The sequence below is a fragment of the Salvia hispanica genome, chromosome 4, assembly GCF_023119035.1.
Source record: "Salvia hispanica cultivar TCC Black 2014 chromosome 4, UniMelb_Shisp_WGS_1.0, whole genome shotgun sequence".
Classification (NCBI taxonomy): domain Eukaryota; kingdom Viridiplantae; phylum Streptophyta; class Magnoliopsida; order Lamiales; family Lamiaceae; genus Salvia; species Salvia hispanica.
Genome location: NC_062968.1, coordinates 15,168,451 through 15,182,143, shown reverse-complemented (window position 1 = coordinate 15,182,143; position 13,693 = coordinate 15,168,451). Strand labels below are relative to the sequence as shown.

Genomic DNA, 13,693 nt, shown 5'->3' with positions numbered 1-13,693 from the left:
CTAGATATCGATCACCACTGCCCAATATATCAGGATAATTGGGCTACGAAAAACCCGCACCATTTGATAAGTCAAAGCAATGCATAATCAATACCGTATGCTCAATGCTAACCTACATTGATTAAGAAATAAATATTTATCAAGACCTCGCCTTTCAGTAGATAGCCCAAGGCAAGTCTTGCTGTTAGATCCGTTCAGTGCTATACCACACCAATGTCATCTTATTTCAGTAAGGCTTAGAAATATACGGACTGACATTGCAACCTTTCTCGATGGGTAGTCTAATTCCATCTAGGTTGTGAAATTCATATTTTTCTTTGTTTAGAACTGACCGTATTACCTTAAAGTGGACGACGCCCACAACCGGTCTACTAAAACAAAGACTTAGACTTTGTTAAGTTAACTTATACATTTAAACATGCATTAACATCCATTAAATGTAAAACATAACAACATTATGACAAAAATAATCTGTTTTATTCATTGGAAAATAAAATAAGAGTTTTACAGTATTCAATCACTCGAAACGTGATTTCTAGTATACAAACTCTAACATTTCCATACTTCAGAACCATCAACAACATCATGAATCCGACTCCATGTACGCTTCCGCTTTATGTTTATCAATCGTATTCGACATGTGTGATTTATGTGATGAATTATGTGAATCATTGATTTGATTCCAACAACAATCAAATTCGTTTGCCATCTTACAAAGTTACAATGAAGTTTAAACTTCTGCTTGGGAGTTGAATAAAATCATACTTATATTTGTTAAAATGTAGACTGATCAACGCAGTTTGGCCGGGTTGCATGTGTGACAAGAGATTTAATTTTGAGAAATTAAATCATAGAATCGATCTAGTATATTGTTGGGGATTATTCATTTTTTAAAAACTGATTTGTGATGTGTAAGATACGGTGAATTACAGTTTGTCACTAAATCAAATTGCTAAGAGCATCCACAGTAGCGGATGAACGCACGCCCTAGCGACCGGCTAGCGGCTCGGCGTCGCGTTCGTCCGATATTGGAGTCGGCGAACGCGGGTAGGACGAACGGGGCGGACGAGCGTTCATCCGTGGTGGTTTGGCGTTAGCCGATCGCTCATCCGCTATTGTGCTGATGCGACCGGCGAGCGCTATTTTTTGATTTATTTTTTATATTTCAACTCTATATATACGACTCGGTGCACTTCATTTCATTTGCACCACTTGTATTAACGAGTTCCTCTTTCTCCACTCTCATTTCTATTGAAGTTAAATAGTTCACGTCAGTGACTCTCCCGCCACGAGCGAATCACAAACGCCGACGTTCCCCGTTGTAGGTGGGGGAAACATGGCTAGAATGGTCGGGAATGCTGGCGGAGTGCCTGGGATGGGTATGGGTATGGGTGGATATCCCGGGTACTTCGGGATGTACCCGTGGATGGGGGGGATGATGCCCGGGATGCCCGGGATGCCTGGTATAAGTACTGGGATTGGGGGGATGTTGCTTGAGATGGAGGGGATTGGCAGGATGATGCCCGGGATGGGGAGCGGCTTGGGAATGGGTATGCAGGGCAAGCCTGCCGCTGTCTGACAAACTCGTAAATTTAGTATTGTGATTGGTATGTTGATGTGCATAATTGTTGAGTTTTTGTGCTCAAAATGGTTATTTCCAGCTAATTACTATATGTTTTGGAGTTCACGTGTTTGTTGAGTGTTTTAGGCAAAAGAGGTGAAAGTAGACTAAAAAGAGCTCCATCCGGCCAGGTGAATACCCTGTGAATAAATGCAGCCGGCCAGGTGCTACAATAAGCGGTGAAGAAATCTAGTAGGGGTCGAAGAACTCATACCCGGCTGGGTGAATTTCGTACTCAATAATTCCACCCGGCAGGGTGGTCTGCTAAAGCATGGCGATTTCCAGAAAGTTATACCCGACCGAGTGATTTTCTGGTGGATTATTTCCATCCGGTCGGGTCTGTCTCGTTGGCGTTTCTTTTCAGTAAAAACATGATTTTTAGAAGAGGGGAATAAGAAGGAAGACTTAGGTTAACTCTTGGGATCCCATTCCGCCGCAAAACACACACTCTCTCTCTTTGAAGAACTCTTGGAAGAAGATTGAATATTCAAGCTTCGATTTACCCGCTAATTGTAATTCGTATCATGTTTTCCATTGTTTTTCTTAGTTTTAGTTTGTTTTCTACCATGAACATGAATAGCTAAACTTTTCATGTAGAATTCTTGGTGAAGATGCATTGATTCATAGTTTTAATCCAATTGACTTCGTTTTATCTTGCTCTTGCAATTGTTTGAATTATTCTTGTGCTTTTTCCTGTCATTTGCTTAATCACCAATTGAAGTGTTAGGGTTTCTTAGAGTAATCGGGAGATGAAATAATTAATCTTGAAAGAGGAGTAATTCACACCTTAATTCAATAAAACTCGGGAGAGTTGAGATCCTGAGTGAGATCTTTCATCTAATCAAACTGTTGGGAGTTAGGTCTAAGAATTAGAAGGGGACTTCAATTATTACACCTAATCTACAGATTTCTCACCTCGGGAGGGGGTTTAATCTACAATTGTGATTGATTCAACAATTCTAGAGACTTTAAATGGTAAATTGGTTTCAGTTGGGTTAGGCTATGAGTTGTGCATCAGATCCTTGAATTCTGCATATTTCTCCATCATCTTATACCGTTTTCTTATTTTCTCTCTTGTTTAAGTGCTTTAATTTAATCTCTGAATTTATATGCTTTTAGTAGTTTTTAGTTTCAAAACTCAAAAATTCTTGATCGTCTGGATAGTAGTTGAAATTGTTCGTGGTACTTAGGTTTACACTTAATTGTCTTTGTGGGATACAATATACTCTTGCTTGCTATTTGCTACAATAACACTGTACACTTGCGTGTATTATTTGGGTAAAATAAAGTTTAGTCACAGTCGGAGGCAGTAGATCGAGGTCCCCAGTAGCCTGGGAACAATGTCTATCGGCTCTCTTAGGATTTTTTGACAAGTGGTTCCCAGGTCTCTACTCCACCAGAGACTCAGTTCACTGGCATTGAGACTTTCTCATTGGAGGAGTTGGGTCTTTCTCCGATTAGGGAAGCTCTCACTGAGAGAGAACCGGTGGTAGGCGTCGGGGTGCTTCGACAGGGAAGAAGAAGAAGATTGGCAAGGACAAGGGGGTGGCAGGTGAGTCTTCGCAGGCTGGGACGAGGGGGAGGCCGGTGAAGGACGAAGGTCCGTTTGGAGTCCGGAGGAGTGCGTGACTGTGGCAAAGGCCTGGATCAATGTTTGTGAAGATCTCATTCGGTCGAATAATCAGACCATCAACAGGATGTGGGCTCGCATCTCCGAGTCCTACAAAACATTTAAGCCAAGGGGCGCGAAGTATGAGGAGATCCGGAAACAATGGGAACAGTTAAAGGCCGTTGTCTCCAGATTTGCCAACATCTATGAAAACAACACTCGTTCGATGACCAACGGCATGTCCATGGAGGATGTGAAAAGGTTGTAGTTCTAGCAGTTCCCCGAGCCTAGAAAGTTCGGCCAGTTTAAGTACTAGGATGCTTATGTAAAGCTGATGGAATCATCCAAATTCCGTGCTAGGGTTGACGCTGGCTGGCCGAAGCGGACGAAGCTCAATATCTCCGGCGAGTACAGCAGCAGTGGAGGTTCCCACGACCTCCCCGACGAGGCCGAAGAGGCCCCTCCACCAGTTCCCCGCCACCTCGCCCGGTTGGGCAAAAAACGGCAATGCGGATGTCTAAGGGAGCCTCAAGCGGGTCCCCGGAGGTCTAATCTATAGATCCCAGTACCGAGCCCAGTGCCGCTCTCAATCACCTCGCGCGTATGCAAGCGCAAAGGAGCTTGTTCGAGGCCATACAAGAGTGGAACGCGGCAACAGACCCCAAACACAAGTACTTTCTCGAGAGCCTCATCCATGGTATGAGGCGCGGTTTGGGGATGACACCCCCCGGCGGAGGTGCCGCTGGTGGAGCTACTGGGAATTCCGATGCAACCGGGGATTGCCAAGGGGACTCCGAAGAGTGAGACGGGGGGGAAGCGTGTGGTGAAGCTTGGAGATGTTTTTTTTTTTCATTGAGAATATGTATTTTTTAAAATTGAAGAGTAAAGGCTAAAACTTTCCTGAACATATGACCATTTTACGATTTTGGTCATAAACTTTATCTTTTAAATTTTTTGGTCCTGCATATTTCAAATCGAATCACAATTGGCCCTACGTCAATAGTTCCATTAATTTTATAACAGTCAACGGATTTAACTCAATTTTGACCAAATTATACTTTTAATTCTGATTTTTAAGTCACTAGTTATAACCTTAATTATTTTAATGATATATCATATAAAATACCAAATAAATAATATTAAAAAACAAAATAAAGAGTAAGAAATAGGTTCAGGCAATAATTTGAAAGGTCATTCTCTCACTTCGACGGCGTCGTTCTCCCTCTCTCACTTCGACGACCCCGTTATCCGAGCGGCGATCAGTGGAACGAGAGCTAAGCTTGTTGTCGTCTAATCCTAGTTTATTGCCCGAACGAAGAAACCCTAGATGGAGAAGGAGAACGAGAAGGGAGAGGGGGAGGGGACGGGGAAGAGCACCTGCGTCTCAAAATCGAATCCGACTGAGAATCAACCTCAAGCACCACCTTCTACTGAGAATCGACCGCAACCACCATCTCTGACTCAAATTCCACCACCTGCCTCTCAAAATCTACCGCAACCACCACCTCCGACTGAAATTCCACCGCTTCCAAGACGTAATGTATGGGCCCCGACCGCTTATCGTGAAGGTGAAATTTTAATTAAAAGTGCTTTTAAAATGTATCTCATTTCATATATATGATTAGGGTTGTTTCAGTTTTAAAGTGATTAGGATTTCACTTGTTGGGAAAAAATTTTGATTTTGGATTTTGGGGCTTTACATAGATTTATGAGTATGGATATTTTGGGGAATATTTGGATTTGAGATTCTGGGGCTATATATAGATGCATGAGTATGAATATTTTTTTTTGAATGTGGATTGTGGTGGGACAGTGAACTCGAATTTGTTGTTGTTGTGTGTGTATGGCTTGTCATGTGGGGTTTAATTTTTAGGCGGTGAGGGAAAATGTGGGGTTTATTCTTTTGTTTTTTAGTGTTCATTGTATGCTGTTGGGGTTTACAAGACAACACATTTGGATTTGGATTTCTGGGGCATTTTATAGATGCATGAGAATGAATATTTTTATTGGGGAATGTGGAATTGTGGTTTGGCAGTGAACCCAACTTTGTATTTAGGATTTTGAGTTTTTGGGGGACATGTGGATTTGTTGTTTGTTGTGGTCCCCAAGCATGAGCTTTCTATTTATAGCTTTTTTTGGTTGTGTGTGAATGGTATGTTATTTATTGTAAATGGGGGAACATGATAGGTTTATTATTTTATTTTTCAGTTCTAATGGTGTTATGTTAATGATATTATGCTGCTAGCAGAACATTTTGTTTTTTGGTGTTAAAAATCTACTCCCTCCGTCCCACAAAAGATGTCACACTTGTGGGACGGCACGTGATATTAGGAGGTTTTGTTTTGTGTGTTAAATGGAGAGAGAAAATATAATTTTTATATTCATGTGAGAGAGAACTTTTTCCAAAAAGAAAAATGTGACATCTTTTGTAGGACAAACTCAAAAGGAAAGTGTGACATCTTTTGTGGGACGGAAGGAGTATTATTCTTCCTAAATGATTTATGCATTTGTTTGGTCATGGTGTGTATGCAGTGTCTAGTCAGAATTGTGTGACTTGTTTATGTGCATTGTTTGGTCAGTATATTGTGTGTTATGTGGTCCAAATGATTAGTGTTGTGTGTATTATTGGTTGGTGCTGTAAATTTTTAGAACTGATATGATTTATTTTCATTACAGATGGGATCTTTACAACAAGGCTTCATTACTCGGGTCAAATGGTAGAATTCAATGGAAAACACTATGTGGGTGGGAAGGTACAACACATAGAAAATTGTGACTTAGATAAGTGGTCTAAATTGGAGGTGGATGATATATTGCATAAGCTCAATTTTGATGTAAGTAGGTTAGAATACTATTATTTGAAGCCTGGGTGAGCTTAGACGACAGGTTGATGAGGTTGTTTGACAACCTCTCATTAGTGGAGATGGCTGAGATCGGAGTTCAGAAGGGGGTTGTGGATGTGTTTGTGGTTGAAGCTAATGACTTAGTAGTTAGTCAAATAACACAGGAAAATGTTGTTGAGGGTGTGGATGGTGAGTCTAGGGATGGAGCAATGGGTTCAAAGGGTGTGGGTAGTGAGTCTGGGGATGGAGCAATGGGTTCAGAGGGTTATGAATTTGGGGATGAAGATGACAAGGCAGATTATGAGGATTGTGAATTTGGGAAGGAGGAGGGGATTGAGGAGGCTACGGCTTGTGGGAAAGGGAATGCATTTGAGAATGGTACTTAGAAAGGAAAGGGGAAGGTTGTTGAGGATGATCTAGCCTAGGATCCTTCCTTCATTGATAGCGACTACGACCTCAGTGACCATGGGGAAGATGCTATCATGGCTGGTCAAGTAGAAGGGTGGAAGAAGGTTGTGGATGAGATGGTGAATGACCACATGAGAGATACTAGCGATAGTGATCACCTTCCTAGTGAGTCACCAAGTTCAGCAAGCGGAGAAGAGAAAGAGCATGATGACAACAATGATAAACTTATGTCGAGACGGTACATGGCAACAACCGATCTCAATGACCCTAGATGGGAACTTGGGATTCAGTTCAATTGCAAGGAAGAATTTATTGACCTCATCCGTCATCAAGGAGTATTGCATGGAAAGAGACTGAGATTGGAGAAGAAAGACAAATTTCGGTGCCTCGTGAAATGTAAAGGGGTGATTAGGAGTAAGAAGAAACCTGCATGTCCATGGCTCGTACAGATTGCATATAAGGGGGCAGCCCTTGGTTTTTGGCAGATTTCCCGCCTCCACAATCAACACAAATGTGGCGGGGCATCATTTAACCATGGATGTGCAATTCAAGGTATCTATGCAAAAAGTACAAAGAAGATATCCAGGTGTTCCTTGTTATGTCTGTGGGGCAGTTTATCGAGAAGGTCCACTACGATATGAAGACAACCATTTCTTTTGGAAAAGCAAAGCGAGCTATCAGCAAGCACGAAAGCTGATTGAGGTGGACTTGGTGTGACAATACAAGAGGCTGCACTACTACAAGACTGAGATTTTAAGGAGCAACCTGGGAAGCACTATTGTGTTATCGACCCACCGTCTAAATGATGTCACTGAAAAATTCAAAGTCATCTACATTTTCTACGCAGCATGCAAGACATCGTTCAAGCTTCACTCTCGTTGCTTGGTAGGACTAGACGGGTGCCATCTTAGAGGTCAAGGCAAAGGAATCCTTCTGACAGTTGTCAGGTTCGACCCGAATGATCAAATTTTTCCTATCGCTATTGCTGTGGTACACATTGAAAACACAGACACATGGTCATGGTTTCTGAGCCTTTTGGTGATTGATTTGGAGATTACCGACTCCAGCAGATGGACCTTCATCTCGGATAAACAGAAGGTGACATAAAATCTTTTTTTTTTTTGCAATCATATTAGGTCCTTAATCTGATTTCTTTTTCTTTATATATTGATAGAGAAGGTGTCTATTCCTTATGTTGGTTTATGTGTGTTTACTGAATTAGAACCTAACTGATGTGTTTATGTTGGTTTATGTGCCTTTACTGAATTAGAAACAGATTTATAAACTAATGGAGTAGGTCCTAAATCTGACTTCTTTTTTTGTATACTGAACTGATTTTATGTTGTTTGATAAAATGAACTGATGTGTTTATGTTGGGTTTTTTTTTCTTGGCAAGAGGCTGATCTCCGCTCTGAGGTCCTGCGTCGAGCATGCCGAACACCGGATGTGTGTCTGGCACATGCATAACAATTTCAGAAAATAGCTTCGGCCAAATTAAGAATCTGGGAGGCGGCTCGGGCAACCAACACTTACGGGTTTGATAAAGCGATTATGGAAATTAAGAATCAAAATCAGGGAGCTTACAAGTGGCTTATGGAGCATACAAGAAAGGAGAACTGGAGTACAACATTCTTTGGGTTCGATGCAAAGTGTGACATCCTTGTTAATAACATTTCTGAATGTTATAATAAGGAGTTATTGTTCGCTCGAGAGAAGCCATTGTACGCGATGCTAGAGTGCATCCGAATGTACCTCATGGATAGATTTACGACTAGGAGGAATATGGGTGAGAGAATGAAGTATGCTTTTGGCCCGAAAATCCATAAGAAGCTCGAGAAGGCGAAGGTCAAGATAGGTGAATGCATGGTCAGGGAGGCAAGGGAGTGGATCTACCATTACCATGTGAACACAGCTCGGGATGAGCAGTTCGTGGTGGACCTGCGGAAACGAAGTTGCATGTGCCGGCGATGGATGTTGACAGGATTACCTTGTCCACATGCGATTGCCGCGATAGAGATGACGACGGAGAACGTCGACAACTTCGTTTTGAGAATTTACTCCAAGGAAACCTTCCAACAAATGTACGCACCCATCATTTATCCGGTGCAAGGTCCGCAGCTATGGACGAGGATTGCCCAACCGGATGTCGTACCACCCAAGTTGACCAAGCTGCCAGGACGCCCAAAGGGAGCGAGAAAGAAGACCGTGCAAGAAACCCAAGAAATTAATAGAGACAAAGCCCGAGCAGCCCGACGTTTGCAAGTTAGAGTAGATGGTTCGGGATGCATGAATATGTCCCGGAAAGGGTTAATGTCGGACTACAAATGCCGACTTTGTGGTGTCGTCGGCCACAACAAAAGAAGCTGTCCCGAGTGTCAGCCAGCTGCAGGTACCAGCAACCCGAGACCCACGACAATTATAATTAGAATTTGCAACCTATTTTCCAACCTTTAATATAGATTTGAAATCCTATGTTGAATTGTCTAATCTAATTGTTTTACATAAAATCATGGAAGAAGCGCAAGCGAGCAGATGAAAAGCAATAATGCGCATTGTGTCGCCAACCCGGTCACAATAGGGTGCGTTGTCCAAGTGTCGTAGCTGACATGTTTGCGGATCCAGCCTCATCCTCTGTGGTGGGTAACAACCAAGGCGGTTCATCCACTGTGAAGAAGACATAAACTGTAGTGGAGTTCTAGTTTTTGGGAGATGGACAATGCATATTAGTCATGAACATCCATGAATTGTGTAACTTTTTGGTTTGGGCAGTGCCCATTGGTTTGTGGGGGTCATAAACTAATAGCTTTTGACAGCCTTGCACATTTCATTTATGATTATGGTTGTGCATTAATGCCATTGAATCATTTAAGCATGCTTTTATTGTAAAGTTTGAGACAATGCTTTTATTAACTTTGTTAGGTGTGCCTAGTTAGGTTGGGGCAGTGCTTTTAGCATCTTTTGTAAATTTTGGTTCATGTAATATGCATCGAGACCATTGAATTGTTTGTGTTTCATTTATGATATAATGGTTGTGCATTCATTTCATTGGTTGTTCACATCCATCTCTAGTTTCCATTCGAAATGTATAACTCCAATAATCTTTCGAAGTTGGACATTGAGAAGATAATGGAAAAGTGTAGGAAACCAGGCGACATCGACCGGTGTTCGAGTAAACACTTGGAAACCGTTGTGGCATCGACAACAATAATGAAGCCAGAAGTTAGACGGGAGAAAGAGAAGGTCCATCATCAACTCCAAATCGAGATCAATCTATTGGATGAGATTTGTAATGCATCTATCCAAGGATAAGTTAATTTTTTTTTTTTTTGTAAATTGTAGCTTCCATTTCAAAGAAAGAACATTTCAGACTTCAGATTACATAACATTTCAGATTTCAGCCAAAATCCTAGGTCCTATTTATACCCGCGGCGAAAAATAGAGCAATTGCAATGCACAAGCATATCACCCGGCCAGGCAATTTCAAGTGACAAAACGCCTGGCCCGGGCATTTTTCCTGCTTCACGATCATGCTCCCAATGCCCGGCCAGATGGCCAAAACGCTCGGTCTTCTTTAGTAAAATGCCCGGCCTACGGTTTATGTGCCATTTTCGTCTATTTCCACCTATCGTGACTACAAAAACTCGATAAACTCATCAAAACACTAAAATATGGGATAATGGATGAAAACTCAAGTAGTGTGCTACAAAACATTGAAATATAACACTTTAAGGATCCAAAACACTTGCTAAACTACGAGTTTATCATAATTCACTCCACATTCATGCCAAAGAATGCCAAATACATACCTTACTGCCAAAAGAAAGCCAAAAAAAAATCCATACATTAGTGCCAAAGAAAGCCAAAAAATCCATACATTAGTGCCAAAAGAAAGCCAAAAAATCCATACATTAGTGCCAAAAGAAAGCTCCACTCCACATTCATAGCATACATTACTTCACTACACATTCAAAATACATACCTTACTGCAAAAAGAAAGCCAAAAAATCCATACATTACTGCCAAGAGAAAGATTCAATCCACGTTAATAGAATACATAACTTCACTTCACATTCAAAATACACACCTTACTGCCAAAAAATCCTTACATTACTAAATCCATTGATGCCAAAGAAAGCTTTTACATCATGATTCCACTCCACTTTCATGCCAAAATACATACATTACTTCAACATCAAAATACAAGCCAACATCACAATAACAAAGAAAGTAAATTCATACTTCACAACACTAGCTAATTTCTGTATGGCCCGATTTTTGTCATCGATCGATGCCAAAATCAAGCCTAAACAGTCCCCATCCGTCTCGGCAAGTGTCGGCAATGATTCCACACCATCGTCTTCTTCAATTGGTTTGATTGGTGAGCACCACTTGAAAACAGTGCACTCCTTTTTCTCACAAACAAAGTAGAGCTTTCCCCTTGTAGGTTTATCATGGCTTTTGATGATACGAAGTGAAGCAAGTTTCTTGCAATTGCAATACTCGTATCGGAATCGCAGGTCAAATCGACCGCTGCCACTCTCGCCGGACCCTTTGCTGAAAGTTGAACGCTCCATAACTATGGTTTGAGAGAAACAAGAAGGAAGAAGATGAAAGCTGGAAGTTGAATGCTCCGTAAACACGATGTGAGGAAATGAAATAAGAACCCTAATTCTATTATATATTTCTGGTTTTAAATTAATATTTACTAAAATAATTAAACTTTTAATTAGTGACTTAAAAATCAGAATTAAAAGTATAATTTGGTCAAAATTGAGTTAAATCTGTTGACTGTTATAAAATTAACGGAACTATTGACGAAGGATCAATTGTGATCCGATTTTAAATGTGCAGGACCAAAAAATCTAAAAGATAAAGTTTAGGACCAAAATCGTAAAATGACCATATGTTGAGGACCAGATTTGGCCTTTACTCTAAATTGAAATATGTATGTTTTTTTTAAAAAAAATAAAATGGTTGCAATTTCTCTGTATTCGTGTCGAATATTTAATGCCGTATTTGCGAATTTGTGCATTTGTTTTATTGGCTAGTGCATCGGCTAGTCCTAGTACTAGCCTATTACTGTGTTGTGAGATGTCCTAGTACTAGCCTATTATTGGGCCGTGAGATGTCCTAGTGATGTGGCAGACTGTGGGATGACCTAGTGATATGGCAGAATGTGTTTTTAGTTATTCCTGGGCACTAGGCTATTGACTAGTTCTACCTTTTGTGCCTGCTCTAAGGTGGTATAGGGTTTAAACTAGAAATTTTTCTCCATTGACATGTGCAGTGGCGGACACAGGTGGAGGAGGTGAGCGGCTTAAGCCCTCCCCAAACTATTTTTAAAAAATAAATTTCTACTATTTTTTTTTTCAAAATTCTTAAAACCTATCTTCAGCCCTTCGAAATTCATTTTTTTTGGGTTTAATGGGAAAGAATTTAGTGAGAAGGAGGGGCTGAAAAATAAAATTACAAAGAAAACTTCATGTAATAATGGCCGCACAGGAGTATGGATGAGGTAAACTTAAATGAATATAATAATAATAGTTGAAAAAATCAATCCCTATTCCTCCTATTTAAATGGTGGCACATTCTAACTTCTAGCTATACAAATATTGTGAATAGTGTAACTATGTTTTAAAAATATTACTAACATTTTTATGGAGTATTAGATATTTATTGCTTTTCAATGCTTAGGATCAGTTTATAACAACAACTCTACCACGACTCGAGATATTTAACCGATCTTCGCATATAATATCCTAATGCCATTTTGTAAAGTCTTTTTTCATGGAGTATAAAAGAGTTACAGATTCCTTGCCTGGAAGAAACAATAATCCTACAAATTTTGTAGTCTCGTTGGTCCTAAAATTTGACAGTGTTGGATACAAGGACAAAACATTTAAACATTCTGGAACAGTACAAGTGTTGTGGCAGAATAGAGCAATTGTGTAATCGAGACAAACAGAAACGTAAAGAGACACATAATTTACGTGGTTCACCGACGTTGTGTTGGCTACGTCCACGGACAGGAAACGGATAACATATTGTATTACAGAGTTATTACTTCTATATAAATAGTCACATAGATGACGGGCTAGGCCTATGACCCCTGCGCGTTCGGCTAGCGGCAAACTCCACGGATTCAAGACATACTAACAACAAGAATAAAGAGGTCATGAACTTATGATATTAGCACGAAAATAGAGTTACGAGCCTGTACTCACCCGTGCAGAATTGCCTGAAACACAGAAAAGCAAACATTAAAAAGAAAGGTACACCAACTTAATTAAGAGAAAATATCGAAGAAAAGTAAAGAAAATTGAAATGGAACACCAGCTTGTCCAACAACTTATATAGCTTTGTGATGTAATAATTACATAAATAAACAGTTTAAACCCTAAAAAATAAATGCATATGGCTTTCCAAACCCCTTCAACAAACTTGAATAAATTCATCAAGTACTTGCTAACTTATCGTGCTTCTATTTTAATCAAATTTCCCAACTAAACTATGGTGCAATCATTCTAGCATAAGCTCAATTGTTTTAAACTTCTAAATAAATCCAAGTTCAAAAAACATCAAAATCATCTCGAGATATTTGAACTATTGAATAAGCTTTAAACGATTGAGTTTTTAGGGTTTGGCGGGCGCTGGTGCCACTCCACTCCCGCTCCTCCGCCGCCGCCCGCCGCTGCCATCAAATCAGAGTTTATTCTACTGCTTCTGTTAAAGTGCACGCCACAACTAATGTGTGTTCTTCTCAATAATATTTTGCGTTACTAGAACGACATAAATTAAGTTAGGAAAGTACTAGTAGTATTTCACATGGGTAATGAACGATTATAAATTAATTTAGGAAATTCTATTAATTTCATGAGATATAAAAATGTGTGGTCAAACTTGAAAATTTATGAGATAACTGTATAAATAATTTATATTATGAAGTTGCTATAATTTATGTCACTTTTACAACTTATCAAAATTCAAATTTAAAACCAACTTAAAATTTTTCAGTTATCACATCCATTCGTATTTTTGGTGAAATTAAACTAAGGTGGCAGCCGAAAAAGTCTTGCGGGGAAAATTTTTAGGACGACGCATATTTGAATGCATAATTAGTAAAATATGAGAGAAATAGAAAAAAAAAAGTAATTGAGGTAGTGTTAATGAAGAATAAGAATCCTCGTTACAAAGAAATGAATTACTAAAAAT

The 13,693-nt window shown here is 39.9% G+C and overlaps 1 protein-coding gene across 1 annotated transcript; it reads left to right on the top strand.

Annotated features, from left to right (window-relative positions):
• The first annotated feature begins 6,555 nt into the window (after nucleotides 1-6,555).
• On the top strand, nucleotides 6,556-9,790 carry LOC125220443. Its single transcript, XM_048122611.1, has 4 exons — nucleotides 6,556-7,033; nucleotides 7,371-7,579; nucleotides 7,958-8,743; nucleotides 9,551-9,790. Exons 1-4 carry the CDS (start codon nucleotides 6,556-6,558, stop codon nucleotides 9,788-9,790), a joined length of 1,713 nt encoding a protein of 570 aa, XP_047978568.1.
• The last annotated feature ends 3,903 nt before the right edge of the window (nucleotides 9,791-13,693 follow it).

Bases quoted from the DNA above. Each gene is read 5' to 3' on its own strand.
- LOC125220443 (XM_048122611.1), top strand. From the start codon at position 6,556: ATGGCTGGTCAAGTAGAAGGGTGGAAGAAGGTTGTGGATGAGATGGTG. The intron at 7,580-7,957 runs GTGACATAAAAT...TAACAATTTCAG, and splicing joins TCATCTCGGATAAACAGAAG to AAAATAGCTTCGGCCAAATT. The intron at 8,744-9,550 runs GTTAGAGTAGAT...ATCCATCTCTAG, and splicing joins GAGCAGCCCGACGTTTGCAA to TTTCCATTCGAAATGTATAA.